Source organism: Protomyctophum parallelum (genome assembly GCF_964188405.1).
Source record: "Protomyctophum parallelum genome assembly, chromosome: 11".
NCBI classification, from domain to species: Eukaryota; Metazoa; Chordata; class Actinopteri; order Myctophiformes; family Myctophidae; genus Protomyctophum; species Protomyctophum parallelum.
In genome coordinates, this window is record NC_139707.1 from 36,421,471 (window position 1) to 36,440,500 (window position 19,030).

General features: G+C 42.7%; 1 protein-coding gene across 1 annotated transcript in view; it reads left to right on the forward strand.

Annotated features, from left to right (window-relative positions):
- Positions 1 to 18,521, forward strand: part of fstl1b (follistatin-like 1b) — a 30,330-nt gene extending 11,809 nt beyond the window's left edge. The window contains exons 3-11 of the mRNA XM_083777195.1: positions 6,350 to 6,451; positions 6,891 to 7,020; positions 8,320 to 8,352; positions 8,614 to 8,744; positions 11,688 to 11,806; positions 12,488 to 12,600; positions 13,668 to 13,778; positions 14,847 to 14,941; positions 16,828 to 18,521. Of these exons, the coding sequence (XP_083633321.1) occupies positions 6,350 to 6,451; positions 6,891 to 7,020; positions 8,320 to 8,352; positions 8,614 to 8,744; positions 11,688 to 11,806; positions 12,488 to 12,600; positions 13,668 to 13,778; positions 14,847 to 14,941; positions 16,828 to 16,869 (876 nt within the window). The 3' untranslated portion in view covers positions 16,870 to 18,521. The remainder of the gene's footprint in view (positions 1 to 6,349; positions 6,452 to 6,890; positions 7,021 to 8,319; positions 8,353 to 8,613; positions 8,745 to 11,687; positions 11,807 to 12,487; positions 12,601 to 13,667; positions 13,779 to 14,846; positions 14,942 to 16,827) is intronic.
- Positions 18,522 to 19,030: the final 509 nt, after the last annotated feature.

Genomic DNA, 19,030 nt, shown 5'->3' on the forward strand with positions numbered 1-19,030 from the left:
TCCTTGACCTCAATATTACACTCTTTTCTCCCCAAGACATGCACATTTTTTCCACCGCTGTATATTAATGGGCATCGATAAGGTCGTTAGCACGTGCATGTGTGCGCTTGTGTGTGCGTGTGCACGTGCGTGCGTGTCCTTGTGCATTTCTGCACGTGTGTCCTTGTGTGTACTATAGTCACGACAAGAGGGCAAAAACAGCAAGGAGACAGAGAAATAAGAAAGACATTTTTAATGCCTTTTTTTTCTCCTTTGCTCGGCGGCTTGATGGATAGAGCTGCGGCGGTGCTGTTACACACTGGCGGGAACCCGTATCGGCGGAAGCAAAAGGAAAGAGGCGGCACATTCTTGGCAAACAGAAGATAGAATACACTGGCCTTTAACTCCAATCCACTTCAATGTGGGGCCAGTAGACCTGCGGCAGGGAAGGGGGGGGTTGACTTTGGAGTGGACCCCCCACACCGCCTCTCTCTCTGCATTCCCCTATTTCCACTCCTGCTTCTATATTATTTTGACCTTGCATAGATTTTACCTCACATTTTTCATCCCCCTGCCGCCTCCTCCTCCTCCTCCTCCTCTCTCTTGCTATCTGCCCCGCTCTCGTTAACTGCTCTGCATGCAGCTGTGTCTTGAGAGGCTGGTTCTCTCCTTCGCCCAGGGAATCTCCGGAGGCCCGTAAAAGGGCACGCATGGCACACGGGGAGGGAAATGAAATGACAACGCGGAGAGAATTACAGTGTAGAAGAAGCGATTAAACTGTGGGGAGGCAGACTCGATGTATATAGCTCCGGTGAAAACTTTCTCAACTTTGACATCTTAGCAATCTTATCGCAAACCATTTCAAGAGACTCTTCCTCCTCATCACCTGTTCAATTGAGATAATGGAACGAAAGAGAGAACTTGACTCTCAGCTACCCCGGCCTTGGTATAGAAAGAGGGAATGGAGATAGATGGGGTGAAGGGGGTGTTTATGTGTGTGGGCGTGCACGGCGGCGTGCATGTCCAAATCACATTTATTTGTATCGCCCTTAACTGCTATTACACGACTACAGCCTCGAAGGACTTTATGCGTCACCAAAAACAGAACACTATCCCCATGTCCTGGCTGCCCCTCGTTCCAGCGAGGGAACTCCCCGCGAAAAAAACTCTTGAGGGGAAGGGAAATGGGGACAGGCATGCTGATGAGTGGACAATATTCAAATCCCCCTTGAAAGCTTACGAGCCAATCAATGATCGCTCATAAGTAAAATCGTTAATTCAAATTCAGACTCTTTCCGCATTCAATAAGCACTCCTATATAGGCTGTGATAGGTCAACCATGTATATCACTGACAGCTTTCTCTTATGATTCAAATCAGAGATTACAAAAAAAAGCATATTAGTTTAGTAAGATGCTCACTGGCCTTTAGTTTGAGTGTGCGCCGTGTGTCAGTGAGAAATCCGGTCATCAGATAATTCTGTGATTAATCCATTCTGGGCAGGAACCCCTTTTGGTGTTTCAAGCATTATGTTAATAGCGGCACAGAGTGCCGCGCTACGAGCTTGTTGGTCTGCTATTTTTGAAAAATCATGAAAATGATTGAAATCTTTGAATATATATTCTTTCAGAGTGAACGTTTTTAAACAACATATTTTCAAATTGGCGTCGGTGGCCAAATACATATCATTATTGTGGTCCTTGAAATCCTTGAAATATTGAGAGCCACTGAAGAAGACTTTTTTTCTTTTCTTTTTACGTCAGGCCTAAATGGGTTAAACCATAATACAAGCCTGTATTTCCCGTCACCATAGCAACACGCCATAACGACTCGGGTTGAATCCATGAGCTAAATGTCAGGTGCTGTGGTTCAATTTGTGCAGACGATACAAAGAGAGAAGGAAAGAGATAGTGTATTCTATAGTAGTAGTGAAAGTCCATCCATTATTCAGATGCTTACGGGATTTTACCACATAGTCTGCAACAGGCTTCCAACACACGCCACCAATCCAGAGTGTCCATTTCACTCAGAAATGTCTGTGAACAGATCTGTCGGCTAACATCCAGAATAGACTCAACCTACTCAAGCCCCCAGGGATTGCTTTGAAGCGGTCCTATGACTTCAGCTGTAGTGTGTGTGTGTGTGTGTGTGTGTGTGTGTGTGTGTGTGTGTGTGTGTGCGTGTGCGTGTGTGTGTGCGTGCGTGCAAACGTGCCTGCGTGCTTGCGTGCACGTATGTACAGTATAGGTGTATGTGCATGCGCACACATGTGCGTGCGACGTGCGTGCGTGTAGGTGTATGTGAGTGTGGCGCGCGCACGTGTGTGTGTACGAGTGTGTGAAAGTTCCTTGCAATCTTGCACAGACATACATGTCTGCCTCTTTATTCCCCACAGAATCATCCTCCACTCTCCTATCTCTCTCTCTCTGTCTCTCTCTATCTCTCTTTCTCTCTCTCTATCTCTCTTTCTCTCTCTCTATCTCTCTTTCTCTCTTTATATCTCTCTGTCTCTCTCTGTCTCTCTCTCTCTCTCTCTCTCTCTCTCTCTCTCTCTCTCCCTCTCTGTGTCAGGTGAGAGTTAATGTTACCATGCCCCCCACGTGACCTTTGACCTTGGTATGATAAGAGAAGGTGTGTGATTATGTTATTATGACCGATATCCCATCTCCCATTATTTGCAGGGTATATTATGCCGATACCGATTCTGACTGATTCCGATGTTATACAGAGGACCACAATGAAAACAAGCCTATAGGCCCTAGGGGGACTTGGCCCAAAGTCTGTCAATTAAGTATTCAATCAATCAATAAATAGCCTAAATGTAGAAGGAAAAAAAAAGATCCTATCCATCCTATTTGATTTGGCTTTTGTCCCATACTAGAGGTGCTAGACACTATTGATTTATATTGAACTCTTTAATTGATTACTTTTTTATTGATATTTTCTTTGCTGGTGAAAATCAATTAAATAATCTGGATTATTTAATGGATTGATCCGATACCGATATGGCATTTCTATGGCCGATATGGCCGATTCTGATATGCTACCGATTATATCGCGCATCACTTCAGTCACAAGAGAGTCAGACTACATTGTAACCTACATTCCAATCGCTCACACACACACACACACACACACACACACGCTCGGCTTACAGTGCGCCAACTTTCTTCAGGAAAGAGGGGCTTATTATTACGCAGCAGAATAGAGTGTTGATTTCACTCGGATAGTGTCAAAGAAGACATTTCTACACCTACAGAGTTAAAATGAACACTCTGGGTGTTACCGTTGTGTAGGAAGGGAGGAGGAGGGGGAGTCAGTCCTCCACAGTGGGAGGAGTGCACATTTCCACAGACCATGGGAATGGGCCCAAAGGAAAACACAGCCAGCTCTGACTCCAGATGTGGAAACACCCCGGCACACACACACGCACGCACACACACACACACACACACACACACACACACACACACACACACACACACACACACACACACACACGCACGCACACGCACACAAGGGAAAGGAGGAGGTATAATGAGGATCATAAAGCAGCTCTCTAAAGAGCTCCGCTTGGCGCCTGGTGATTGGCTGGCCCGTATAGCTCATGTGAACTCAATTTGGCAAGTTTCACCGGCCTTGTTCTGCGGCAGACAAAGACAAGCGACAGAAAAAGGAAAACAAAGCGAACAGAGAAACAGAGAGAGGTGGTATAGTATATATACTGTAGACTGTGAGTTTATCTGCTTTAAAAAATAGCCCCCGATCTACACAACCTCAAAATGTGTGGCGGACGGATGAGACACAACCTGGAGATCGGGGCTGTGTCAGTGTTGTTCTTGGCAGCAGATTTTGATTTTAGTTTTAGTCGTCTCTTGAATAGTTTTCATTTAGTTTTAGTCACATTTTAGTCACCCGGGATGTTTTAGTGTTAGTCTAGTTTTAGTCGACTAAATATCATCAGATTTTAGTCGACTAAATCTACAGTTGATTTAGTCGACTAAAATGTGTTTTGGTGGGCCTTGATGCCATCATAATGACTGTTTTTACACTTGCTGAAACGCGTCGCGCTATTTTCAGCATGAAACTAATTGTAAAATGACTTGGACTTGGATCTCTTGTCCACTAGTCCCTTCCTAACATTTTAGTCTAGTTTTTATTTGTTGACGAAATTGTCAGTATATTTAGTCTTAGTTTTAGTCATCATAGCTTAGTTTTCATTTAGTTTCCATTTAGTTTTCGTCAGTGGAAAAAGGCTGTCGACTTAGTTTTAGTCGACGTAAACAACACTGGTCTATGCGTATAAACAATTTAAATTTGATGTATGATTCTACATAGTCGTTCTTTTGGTCATTTGATGGCGTTAAACCTATAGGCGAGTGAACAGAGACGGGACGGAAGTGGAGAAAAAGAGTGGAGGAATGATTTAGCTGGAGAAATGTTTGTCGTGTTTGTTCACATGAGGTCATATCCTGGCATTCAGTAGGCATTCTCTGTCCTTCGAGCACCAGGAGAATGTGTACACACTCTGAGAGAGAGAGAGAGAGAGAGAGAGAGACATGGTTTATGTTGCATGAATAGCCATTTTCAGCTTTTAAATCAAACTCGTGAAGTATCTAGTTATCACTTCTTGAGATGTAGTGTGTCCGTACTTGGAAGTGAGTGTGAGTGGAGGAATGTTTTAGCTGGAGAAATGTTTGTTGTGTTTACTTTGTTCACATGAGGTCATGTCCTGTACAGGCATTCATATATTAAAGTAGTAGGCACGCTCTTTCTCCGTCCTTCGAGCACCAGGAGAATGTGTACACACTCTGAGATAGAGAGAGAGAGGCTTGGTTTCACTAGTTGGAGAAAACACACCATTGGGGAGGTTTAAGGATTTATTGGCAGTAAGGAAATGGAGGGATGAATGAAGGAGTTCGGGTGTGTAGGTTCCAGGGGGGGGGGGGGGGGGGGGTCGCCGACCCTGGAGTCTTTGGGGAGGAGGTCGTATGGCGTTCGTCGTATAGCGTTCGTCGCAACGTGCGCATGGACGAACACACCCCAGCAGGAACCTGAGAAGGAGAGGAGAGAGTTTTGTTTTAATCGTCTGTTCCACTTTGGCGAAGTGAGTGCAGTATTCCTAGTGCATGCCGATGAGCTCCTTTGAGGGGAGCGGGGGAAGTTGCTACTATGGAGGTGAAGGGGGTGGGATGCGAGAAGCCTGTAGGAAGGCAGCTAGTGTGCGCCGCAGCGAGGCGGGCGAAACATGGAGGATTCTGGGTGGTACTGGGCAGGGATGGGTAGAGTGGCATGGAGGGCAGGGTCAATGTGTGTTTCTCCGCCTCCTGAACATCTGTCGTTCCAACTCCATTTATGTTACATGAATAGCCATTTTTTATTGTCCGCTTTCAAATCAAACTCCCGTGAAGTATCTAGTCATCACTTCTTGAGATGTAGTGTGTCCGTACTTGGAAAAAGAGTGGAGGAATGTTTTAGCTGGAGAAATGTTTGTTGTGTTTACTTTGTTCACATGAGGTCATATCCTGAATGTCCTGCACAGGCATTCATATTAAAATAGTAGGCACGATCTTTCTCTGTCCTTTGAGCACCAGGAGATAGAGAGAGAGAGACTTGGTTTATGTTGCATGAATAGCCATTTTTTTCTATTGTCCGCTTTTAAATCAAACTCCCGTGAAGTATCTAGTTATCACTTCTGGAGATGTAGTGTGTCCGTACGTGGTTGACATGGTAACCAAGGACATAATTGCTTCATCCGAACACCTTTGATTCAGGTGGACGGACAAAGAGATTTCAAACAGCGAGAGCATGAGAGGAAGGCAACAAAGGATGGCACTGCAGACAGCATTTACTTGGACATTTTTATTGCAAGACCGACTGTGAGAGCAATTGTATTCCACTGGGGCTTATCCTACTGGGGTTATAGAGAGGTCTGAAAGATACTGAATTTAGTGAATTATACGAGAGAAAGAAATGAAAGATTCCGTGCGTGCGTGTGTGGGTGCGCGAGTGATACATTTTTACACTCGGAGATGGAGTTACAAATGGATACATTAACAGTGAGGATTTGACTGCGTCCTTGCTTCTGCGTGTGTGCGTGCGTGCGTGCGTGTGTGGGTGCGCGTGCGTGCGTGCGTGTTTGTGTGTGTGTGTGTGTGTGTGTGTGTGTGTGTGTGTGTGTAGTCTTATCACAGAACCACCAGTGACTGGAATGTAACTTTTGTCAAATGTAATGCTCTCATAATGACCATTTCATTGCAGTGTAACAGCACCCCTCTGTGTACGAAGCCTGTATATGCATTTCATATATTCCTTCCTTCCTTTCTCTCTCTCTCTCTCTCTCTCTCTCTCTCTCTCTCTCTCTCTCCTAGGAGGTTCAGAGTAAGAGCAAAGTATGCGCCAATGTGTTCTGTGGCGCAGGTAGAGAATGTGCTGTCAGCGAGAAAGGAGAGCCTAGTTGTCTCTGCATAGAGGTAAGTTCAGTTCGAGTAGCTAGCCTAGTTGTCTCTGCATAGAGGTAAGTTCAGTTCGAGTAACTAGCCTAGTTGTCTCTGCATAGAGGTAAGTTCAGTTCGAGTACACATTTTGTGAACATCCATTGTTTACTGGTGTTGTTTCCATAATGAAATGAAATGTAATAAAATCACTCAAGTCAGTCAAGTTGTTTTTCCAGACATTTACTAAATCACATCATGAACCCTATAGTGTCTCTATTATGCGTGAAAATAAGCAAACGTTTAGCACGTGTAGACCAGCTTGTAGACTATCTATTTTTCATATTTGGCCTGCAACAAAAGTTTAAGCTTAAGTGATTACAATTCGTCTTTCTTTTCCTCTGTCTGTCCTCTCTGCTCTCTTTGTTTATTCATTCCTCTCTTGCTCCTCCATCTCTCTCCGTTTCTCCCCATGCAGAGCTGTAAGCCCCACAAGAGATCCGTCTGCGGCAGCAACGGTAAAACCTACAGGAACCACTGCGAGCTCCACAGAGACGCCTGTCTGACCGGCCTCAAGATACAGGTGGCCCACGATGGACACTGCCAGGGTACGAGCCACCTCAAAACAGCACTGCAGTCAGTCAGTCACACTGTCTCCAGATTTGTGTCGTGCGCTGAATGACAATGTCACACTCGCAACGTGCCGCGGTGTGATGCGTCGTGAACTTGTAGACGTGCTGCGTTCGCCGGCGATACTATCATACGGCTCTCTCACAGGTCTTAGACGTTATCTACGTCTGATCTCTTGACCTGGCCTATATTCTCTGAACTGATATGATATGACAGGTCACGGTCAAGCCGATATGACCAACAAATCCCCCCCAGCCCCACCCAACACTTGGTTGACGTCAGACATACATGGGCAACTGGCGGCCCGGGGGCCACATGCGGCCCCCCCACCATCACTTAATGTGGCCCACGGGTTAATATCGGAATCACTGATATATTATTGATTTCAGATAATTACTAGTATTAAAATGTTATTGTCTTTTTTGAGTGGTGCAACCACTCCAAGGAACAGCAATGTCCGTGTTAACCTATGTGTGTGACTATGAGTACCAGTAGGGGCAAAAGTGGTGCTGTTGTGCCAGAAACAGAGAGAGAGAGAGATAGTGCTGCACTTGCCTGCTAATGAAAGAGAGAGAGAGGGAGGGGGGGGGGGGAGACGGGAGTTGCACCACTCAGTTCACACGGGTGTGATTTTTGTCCAATGAGTTTGTTTGTATTTAGTTCAGAACATTAACATACCGGTAACTATAACTAAATGCATTTGAAATTCAAAAAATGTTACCTTTCAGGATTCCAATTCACAAATAGAAAAAAAAACATATTCAGGATTTCAATTTAAATATAGCTAAATTACAGTTATATACAATGTGGCCCTCTGGAGTGAGTGTGAAAATATAGTGGCTCTCTCCATCGTCAAAGTTTCCCACCCCCTGACGTAAGACGTCGTAAGTATTCCGGACTGAACAATAGCAGCCTCTTTGATCTTAATCAGCCAGTTGGTGTCTGCAGCCTATACCTACGTTTACATTTTCACCTCCACGTAGCCATGAGTGCATCTATTATTAGTGCGCTGCTTTATCTCAAGTGAACTTTCACTGCTTTTAACCGGCCTCTGCAGCCCTGAACAATGATCAGACCGGCGCACGCGAAGGTATCTGGGGACAGAAAAGTTACATCATGTCTGTGTTATCCTCAGGTTCAGACCTTTGGCCAAGCGCTCAGTGACAGCCAGTTGCCAGTTGAGAAGGTTCAATTCTAGTGATTTTCTCCACAAAAAAAAAGTTTGTTGACCCCCCCCTCTCTCTCTCTCTCTCTCTCTCTCTTTTCATCACAAGCAGAGAAGAAAACAGAGCAGGCAGCTGCCAGCCCAGGTGAGTGTGTACAGTGTGTCTGTGTGTGCGTGCGTACGTGCGTGCGTGTGGGTGGGGGGGGGGAAGCACTGTAAGTCAATTGATTCATCAGGTTTAACAATGCGTGAACCCTGAAAAAGACATCGGATCAGATGGCGTTTTATGCTTCCTTGGCTATCTGATGATTCGAAATTGTTACCACATTATTATCATTCATTCATTCATTCATATATTTATTTTTAATTATTAATTTTATAATCTTATAATTTTTCCATCTTCCAGTGGTGTGCTACGTGGCCGACCGCAACGAGCTGAGGAGCCGCGTGATCCAGTGGCTGCAGACCGAGGTGGTCCCGGACGGTTGGTTCGTCAAGGGCTCCAACTTCTCTGACATCCTGCTCAAGTACTTCAAGGTGGGCCAGGTTACTGGGTGACGATTTTTCAAAAATAGCAGACCTACAAGCTCGTAGCGCGCCACTCGGTGGCGTGCTATGAGCTTGTAGATCTGCTATTTTTCAATAGTTAAAAGGGGTTCCCGTCCAAAATGGGTTAATCCCTTTTTCCGTTTTCCTTCCGGACTTTTCCCCCCAGTGAGGGGTTGGGAGTCGGGACTGGGAGAGACTGGACGGCTGGACTTTGAATTTCTTTAACTATAAACTTTCACGACAGCTGACTAGGTACAAATACGATTTATGAAAAGGCTTCTACAGTGAAGTCGGTTCACGGAAGTTGTTGTAGGCCACAGTATGTGGGGATTATCTGACGAGGTACCATTTGAGTGGGCAAAACCTTACATATATACTAAATTATTCTAAATTGTTTATAGGGTCAATATAAGTGAAATAATATAGCCTTTCCATCTTTTTAGATTTTTCCAAAAAGAATACAAACAGTCAATAGCATATTACAAGTTATCCCCCTCACTGGTGAAAGTTCAAGCACCGGGGTGAGTTATCCAGTATTCGTTCGGCTGCACTGTATTTGTTTCTGTGGTGTTGTTGTTTCTTTTGTAAGACCAAACTTGCCACATAACTGTGAGAACAACTGCCATTAGAATTCAAGCATTAAAGGTATATTCAGTTACTTCAAATATCACTTATTTTTTTGTTTTGTTGTGATAATCCTCCCTACTATAGAGTGTGCTGGCCATATAAGGAGTTCCTCCCTGTCCCCAGTTAACCCCTGGGGGTCAAAAAAACGTAGGTTTCGTTTTTGACTCTCTATCCTGATTGGACGAAAGGCTGGGTTCCACAGCCAAAAACGAAACCTAAGGTTTTTTGAGTGAAATCACTGAATATACCTTTAACTCTAACAACCAGTAATGACGCCCTCAGGGCCATATATGGAGCGAAATGCGTACAGGTCAGATCAACATAATGGCATGTCAGAACAGGTCGGCTCCATATATATGGAGATCTAAGGGTGGCAGCGGGGGCAGTGTCTTGAGTGTACATTAGGGTTTGATGAGGTCAGATGAGGTCAGATCAACATATGGAATTAATTCTGTATTGGCATGGCCATATATGGAGCGTGTCACAAGGCATGACGGACGGGTTGTGCAGGTTTTCATAGTAAACTGCGACCTACCGTCGCAATAATCAGAGTGATGATCACTTTTATTGTTGTTCATTCATTAAGAGCCTTGAAATCTGATGATCTTGGCACACACGTCTTGAATTCGGTCTTCCTGTAAACACATGTCCAGTGCTCTCCACAGTGCACCACTTAGCTTGACGCCATTGTTCAGTTAAAGAGCTTCCTAATGTGTCCACTTCAAAACCTCTTTACGCCCCCCGTCCCGTCCCCGACCCCCCACCCCCGTCCCCCACCGCTCAAAGGTAAGCAATCAAAGTTGTGTCCAAGCCATTGGTGTCATGACCTTTTCAAGCATGTCAGCCGGTGGCCATGATTCAGCCTAATGAAGGTCACCTCTCCTGCAGAGTAGGACACCTTCCGCTCTCCCACACGCTGACAGGAAGGGACTTAAAGGGACAGGAACGGACATGTGTTTGATCCACATAATGACATAGAAGCATCCTCCCCATTTTAAATAACACAGTGTACATTTTTAGCCCCTCCTATATACAGGTTTAATGTTTGTGTTTAGTGCAATGTTTCTTCTAAAAACGCCATTGACAATGAAGGGAAAATGTACGTCATCTTGTCCCTAACACAAACATTAAATGCTGTTAACAATAAAGACAATTTAATGTTTGTTTTGACACCGTTTGTTTTGCATCACCATTACATCACCTAATCAACATGAGTTAGACTTTAATATATTAGAGCCCCTCACTTCACACGGGTGTGATTTTTAAAAACTATTATTTTAACAAATATTCCTAAAGAAAATTCTCCAGTGGAGAAAATAAAGCCCATTGTGGGTGTATGGGATTTTTCTCTATCACTAAACACGGGTGAAATTCCCTCCCACCCACCCACACCTCAGACATCAGCAACATTATGAAAATGACATAAATCTGAGTGAAATTCACCCATGTTTAGTAGAGAAGTCATGCATGTTCTCCCTTCACCATTGTGTCCTGTGAATCCATGTCTCAAGACAAACATTATACTATTATTATATTGGGTTCATTGTTGTCTGAAAGCTGCTGCCATACCAGGCCAGAGGCCCTTACCAGGGAGAGGATTACAGAGCCTATAGGTTACCAAGCAACAGCTCCCTGAATCCAAATGCCTCAATCCAGTGTCCACTGCATTGGTGCTTAATGTTGGTGTATTGCATTGGCGATGGCTTTTATTGCATAAATGTTATTCATTCATTGGTGTTTCATTCTACTGCTCAACCATTTTCAAACAGATGCACATGAAACAAAAGAATAAATGCTGTGGCCAAACACTGGTATTCCTACAGATTTTGTCCAAAACTTAAAACATATTCCATTCCAATCGGCTATAATTGTCTTCAAAGTTTGCAGGTAAAGGCCCGTTTTGCAACCAATGCCAGCCACAAATCAAATCTTATCTGCCCCAAATTTTAATTAACAGTAGGCCTATATGCATTATTATGTCACCTAGGAGGAGATACAACATGGCAATTCTCAGCTGTGCTGATAAGATATCAGGGAGAATATGGTCATTGGGCAAGATTAGTCTCGTCGTTCAGCGAGACTCATCACAATATTTTGGTCTAAATGTCGACATTTGACATTTCCTGATATTTTCAGGCAATTATGCCTTCATGTAATATTTGAAATATTAACTGAAATTAATTACTACATTTCTGTCTATTTGTATCCTTTTTCGTTACAACCAGGACCGACACTGGCCCTTTTGGGCAGGGGTCAATGTTATAGAGAAGACATTAAGTATATACCATGCGTATGTTTCTGCAGAATTATGACAATGGTGACTCCCAGCTGGACTCCTCAGAGCTTCTCAAGTTCATTCAGCACAATGACTCAGCTGTGGACATGCAGTCCTATGCAGACCAGGAGAGCAACAAGCTGCTCAGGTTAGTGTGCGTGTGCGTGCGTGCTTGTCTACCGTCAGCCGCTGTTTAGGATCTTTTGATGTGGTTCCAATAGAAAAGAGGGCCAGCGAAATAAACACATTGAAACGGCCGAGATAATTGGGCCGCGGAGCCCCTTGATCACGGCAGAGGGGGTCAGGGTTTAGTGTGTCAATGACGGGGACTTTGTCTTCATCACGTGTTCGTTTTGGTGCCGGTGCAAGTTTGTTGCTGGGTGAATCAGTGCACAGTATATGAGACTGCTTTTCTCTTGTGTTTTGGTGTGAGTTTCATCTTACCGTAACCTCTTTCATTTAACCACATAAAAGCCCTATAAACGGTGAGAATAGCTGATCTACGAGCTCGCAATGCGCCATTTCTCAACGCGTCGTGACCTTGCAGATTAATTATTTTTCAACATTTTTGTTCGTCTATTGACATGCCCGAAAATAGGGACAGCCAGATTTAAAGTGGTCAAATGTGGGAACATTGCCTTCTGGCATGTTATACACACATCACATGTACTGTACCTAGCTACTGTATAACTATCGCCGTGGTGTCCTGGGACTGTCCTTGGACTTTCAAGGACAGACAGACAAATGTATATCTGCTCGCGTGCATGTGACTGCGTGCTTTCATGCGTGCGTTCATGCGTGTGTGTGTGTGTGTGTATCTGCTTCCTAGGAGCCTGTGTGTGGATGCCCTCATTGAGCTCTCTGACGACAATGCGGACTGGAAGCTGAGCTTTGATGAGTTCCTCAGTTGCCTGAAGCCAGGCTTTAATCCCCCGGAGAAGAGTGAGTTAGTTCCAGATTGCTTCGCACCACTACACTGTTCAGTTGTAGAAAGGCTTTCATAGAAACAGCGCACTAGGGCAACCATTTCAAACAACATGCATGGGAGAAGGAAAAAAGTTAAAATGCCTTTGAAGAATAACCTTTCTTAGGTTATGCATAAAACTTTATCCAGTATTACTGCCCAACTCCATTGCTTCAAGCGATCACATGAGGCAAGCTTTGCATTTTTTGTTGTTGTTGCTTGTCTGATTCAATCTGCCGGTCCAGTTCAAGGGACTTTCAGATATCTGGGGGAAAGTTCACAGGAAAAGCGGTTTTGGCTCTCAGGACAGGGGAAAAAACATTCATGGCAGAACACTGAATCCATGGGCCTCTGGCTGCAGAGCCAAGGACTTATAAACATAGAAACTCTCTGGCGCACAGTCAGAAACATTCTCACACAGATGCACACAGAAACAAAAAGAAACACTGTATGTGCATAAATTATGGAAACTATTTTTTTTCCCTTGGAAGCTTAAAGGACCTGGTTCACATTCACATACAAGGACATTGCATTTGTCATTGACATTAATTATGGAAAGTTATTTTGGAGAATACTCTAGGGCTCCATCTTGCGCCACCCCCATTTATTTGCCTTTTTACTATTTTGAAAATCATTTTAAAATAGTTCAACTAGCCGATCTGCATCTACACGTTGTGAGCTTGTAGATCAGCTATTTGAACTATTTTAAAAAGTTTTTTTTTAAATAGTAAAACATGGCAAATAAGTTTAGGGATAAGGGTTAAGGGGTTGGCGCAAGATATATAGCCCTAATACATGAGTCTATAAGACTTTGGGTTATATTGTTTCTGTAAACTAGTAGCTCGACCGGCCTGCTCGACAAAAACATTTCCCGATATCTAGTTAGATAACTTTATCGTCATTCAGCAGATACATAAAATGCACAAGAGAACGAAATGTCGTTTCACTGGCTTTTAGTATGCTAGTTTTAAAAGAGAATCTTGTGTCAAAGATATCTTGTGTCATTGTGCGGTGTTTGTGTGTGCGTGTGTGCCTTTCTCTGCAGAGTGTGCCCTGGAGGATGAAACATATGAGGATGGGGCTGAGACCCAGGTGGAATGTAACCGCTGTGTGTGCGCGTGCGGCAACTGGGTCTGCACTGCTATGACCTGCAGCGGTAAGACTACAATCTATGCATACACACAGGGTTCAGTTTGTCTGGGGCCAATGGTGGGAAATCCATCCCTCTGCTTTTTGATATGCCTGGACTGAGCATTCATTTCGATGGGCTTTATCCCTGCTTCTGGTCAGTCTGAGTTAAATAAATGACATTTATTTATTTCCTCTTGGAAAATCTGTCTGATATAGTGTTTGATGAATATCACAGTTTAGAAATTTAATTAAAATACATATGTTAACCACATTAACCCTGATATATGTCCCTACTTTGGGGGAATTGTCATTTGTCCAAAAACTAAAAGGTTTTGATTTTAAAATAGAAATGTACAAGCTCACAATGCAGACTTTCCATACAAAGAATTATATAGAGCCTAAGAAAATGTAACCCTGGCTATAACAATGTGTGCACAATGTGTGACTGTCATTATTGTTTATCATCCATTTAATGCAGTGGTGTACTGTACTTCTTTTTTTAGGTATTTGTACTTTACCTGAGTATCTTTTACTCCACTAAATCTTAGTCAAATATTGTACTTTTTCTCCACTAGATTTATTTGAAAACTTTAGTTACTAGTTACTTTGTAGATTTGATTATTATAATTTTTTAAAACATGCATTATCCACTTCAGCCCTATATACATTTCAGCCATTTGAAAATAGATGATCTACAAGTAGACAATGCGTCGCAAATTCGCAATGCAACGCATTGTGAGTTTGTAGATCGGCTATTTTCAAAATACTTTTACACATTTGAAAACTTGAAATCAAACACTCTGCATAATGAGTACTTTTACCTTTGGTACTTTAAGTACTTTTTGATGCCAAAACTTTTGTACTTACTCAAGTACATTTTGACTTCCGGACAGTATTGATACTTTTACTGACGTACACAAATAACATCAACAACCTCCGCCTCCTTTAATGCTGTGTTAATGCTTGTGACCAGCAGCAATAACTTTGGTCTGACTGATGCATTTATATGTGTTTCAAGCCTTATGACCTGCTGTAAAACCTTTTGCCCTTCGGGGACACTAATAAACAACCTTGAACCTTGATTTCTGTCCAGACAAGACAGCGCTGGTGGACGAGTCTGCCGACGCTGGGGCGGAGATGACGGAGGAGGAGTGGAGCCTCCGCGTGGCCGAACTCAACAAGCACCAGGTCAGTCTGGCTTTACTGCACCGTAATGTCCTCGAGCGCTGTTCGTGCGATTCTACAAATATCTTCTAAATCCTGACATGTTTCTATGTCAGTCGTTCTCAAACTATTTCATGTCAAGGACCCCTAGAATTATCTGTATTTGGCCGCCGACCCCCATCTCAAAATATGTAGTTCCAGGGACCTCCCCCAGGAGCAAAGATTTGAGTTAAAAACGTTCGCAGGTATCGGCAATATATGGGTGGAGGTGGCTTGATTGGAGGTGGCTGATAGGAGGTGGAGGTAGCTGCATCGGAGGTGTGGTCCTGATCCTGAATTTCAGTTATCTCTAACACCATTAAAAACATAAAGATAAAGGCATTTAAGATCATTAAAGCTGTGCTGTTGCCTGAGTCCGGGGAATTCTGTCAGTTTCCGGTCCAGGACTTTGTCACACTTCGCCAATATAAGTCTATGTAGAAGAGTATTTGGACTGGCCGTGAGTGGAGTTGTCACAACTCACAATGGACTTTATCCATTTGAAACTCTGAGAGTGTTACAGACGCAACACAGATGTAACAAATTTGTAACATTTGTAAGTTAAATGAACAGTGAACACTCAGGGTTTCTAGAGCAGTCAAAGGTCACTGCTGACAGAGACACGAAAAAAAGTACAAAGACATGCACAATCCAACCCAAACTTGGGCAGGTGCTGAGCGATGAGTATAGTATACGAGGATAAGGAATGAAGACGCTCGCACTCTGTGGGCACTGGGCTCCGATGCTAGTGATAAGTGCCTTTATTTGCGCAAATGAATGACTGAGTCCAGTGCTGACAGAGAGCCTGCTGGTCACACCGGAATCTGCCACATGGCATTCCTGAACTGAGTCATTTTTACAAATGTCACAGACTGAAGAATCATGAACATGCTCCATAGTCAGAGGTTGTGCCTAGCATCTCTCCAGATAAACAATATACATTCTAGAACTTCACAATGTAATGAAATACTTACCCGCTTGCTGGATTTCTTCCAATTTGATGCTTTGTTAAATGTCACCTCTGAGGCTATCATGTGACTTCATTTGTATTATTATTTGCAGTGTTTTCCCCAAACAATGATAGTAGTGATATGATATGATATGATATAGTTATATAATAACCCTATCCTTCAAATGATTTCAAATATAGCAAACTTGCTATATTTTATATAATATATATAAATGACTCAAACCAAACTCAGGAACGGAAATGGTCTATGGGCTGTCAAAAAGAACGGGGGAAATGGGGAAATGAGGAGTATACAAATATTGTGCTTTAATATTGAGGTTGAGATATGCGTTTGGCTTTTGTTTCCACACGCAGACAGCATAGATCTAGAAGCCTACTCACTGCTGATTTTCAAGGTCTTATGCTTTGTTGTCTTAGCAAAGCATCTGACTAAGTATTTTTGTGTAGTGTTACGGCTGATTGTGTGTGTGTGTGTGTGTGTGTGTGTGTGTGTGTGTGTGTGTGTGTGTGTGTGTGTGTGTGTGTGTGTGTGTGTGTGTGTGTGTGTGTGTGTGTGTTTGCGCCCAGCAGTGCTCACATGACACGCACCGCTGTAAATTGGCGCAAGGCCATGTACGAGTCAGCGAGGTCATGTACTATGCACTCGAGTGAGGCAGCACACACTGCCATTGTAAACAAAAACAATGTATCTTCAACATAACCACTTTCAACCTGCTGGTGTAACCTATTTTGGGCATGTATTGTAGCAAATATTTAGGGACGAGTTCTCGCTCCAGAAGGAGTTGGGACTATGTATACAAATACATACACAGTAATGTGTGCTGCTGTAATGATAATTTACCATGTCCCCACTTGCTAATCAGTTGCTGAATTTGTTTTTTATTGTACTTTGAAAAACCAGGAAACAGTTGAAAAGATGAAAAGCAGCACAAAAGAGGCCTAAATGAAGAAACGATGAAGGAGAGGATATGCCATCACCCTTCCTCCATACTTGAGTCACCTTGAGGCCCTGTGGTGTTACTTGTTACTGAACTGACTTATTCATGTTTTTCTTTATGTTAATGTAATTTTTTCTTGTTTTTACTATGTTTGTGTCTTTGTGTTGATATTTGTTAGAATCAGGGGCTATCAAAATAGTATTATTATAGGACTCCCTTGTGTTCAGTACTGTCACACTGTTTGATTGTATTACTGGACCCCTGCACTAGGAATGGGGCAAATCTTTTCTACGATACCTATGTTTTTACAGTATATATATGAAAAGAAGATGGTGAGTGGTTACAGATTGAAACAATTAAAGTCACTGTAAAAGAACGGTCCTTAAAATAGACAGAGAGGTGTCAGAGAACAAAGAGAAGAGGAGGAACCTGACACGGGCTCTGGGAGGTGCTCTGAGAGAGAGAGACTAATTTATTATCGTTGAATGAAACGGTCGCTCGCCGACTATAACATTTTCTGTAACTGAAATAACTGGAAATATGTTGTGTTTTTGGCGAGCGATACTGTTGTACAATACAATAAATTAGGCTTTAGAATTGGCATGTCTGTTGAACTGGTGCTTGCAGGCTGGAGGAATGTTACAGATAGCCTACTCAACTTTGGTTGTTTTTTTTAACTGCTATTATGCACTTCTCTATCTCTGTCTCGTCTATTTCCAGGCTTTTATGCCCCGATGCAATCTTCATTTTATGTTGTATTATTATTATTATTATTATTTTATTTTTTATTTTTTGCTGCAATGTGTTTGCCTCTATGTTAAATGTGTTAATTTGCTTGAGATGTTAATCACATTGCTCCAAGGTTACTCTCTCAGCTCCCTCTGGTGCTTTTAACTGAAAATTTTTTTTGACAAATAGGCTCTGTCTTGGAACTTTTTTGAGCAACAGTCATCTGAGCAGTCCAGCTTCTGAATGTGGAGTAGCGTTACTGCACCAAGGCAAGACGCAAGACATGAGCTGAAATATGGGAGGGAGAAAACTGAAACCAAAGCCTAGTATTGATAGAGAATGTTTTGAATGATGATGTACAAATCCAGGTAAAGCATTACCATGGACCCAGCAACAACACTATACCTGTGCTTTCAAAATCACTCTTAACAGAAGGACTAGCCTCATTATCAGCTTAAAGTAGCTTAGGCGCATTAATTAACCGTGTGTGTGTGTGTGTGTGTGTGTGTGTGTGTGTGTGTGTGTGTGTGTGTGTGTGTGTGTGTGTGTGTGTGTGTGTGTGTGTGTGTGTGTGTGTGTGTGTGTGTGTGAGTGGTGTGTGCGAAAATGAAAGTAGTTCATTTTTTCAAAATCCCATGTCTACATTTTTTTTAAATGTTCATAAAAATCAGTGCCTTAGAACCTGCCGACTATAAAAGTCTACCTTTGCCTGCAAGTATACGGTAATATACCACATGTGATATAGCAAGAATGAGTGTGCTTTGCAAAAGTTAAGCAGTAAAAAACTCATGCTTTTGTGATTCTATCCTTGTTAAGTGTTTGCGTGAGTGTTTGCATAGTTCAAACTAGGTCTTTTATATTTTACTAGACTGCAGAGACTGTAAGGAATGCTGTATGTATGCCAATAAAATCCATAAACCACTACAAATTGTTGCCATTATCTCTCTCCTGACCTGGCTGTAGCCCATGTAGATACCTAATTATTAACTACCATACTACCACATTGTGAAGCATAATATATAAAATACTGGTCAATTCTAATTCCCCATGTACATTTTCTTTCCGATTTGAGAGTGACTTTCAAAATGCCATTATTGGTTAGCAATGTCCCCCCACATCAACGTTTGGCAAGGTTATACACAAAGCAATTTAGACAACCTATTGTCATGGAAATAAATGTGTTATCTATAATCTTATATATGTCATGCAATCTTGTGGAAACCAAACTTTACAGGTTGATTACTCATCAACAGAGTTTAAGAAGAACAATAAACTGTAAGAATTTATGAGAGATCATGTACATGGCCATGGGGGGAAAGCATGACTATTGACAAACAACGTATTGGTTGACTAGAGGCGAAATCCTGAATAATTTTGTGCTATTTTTTAATTGGAATCATTTTGTTTAGTTTTAAATGCATTTAGTTATGTTAACTT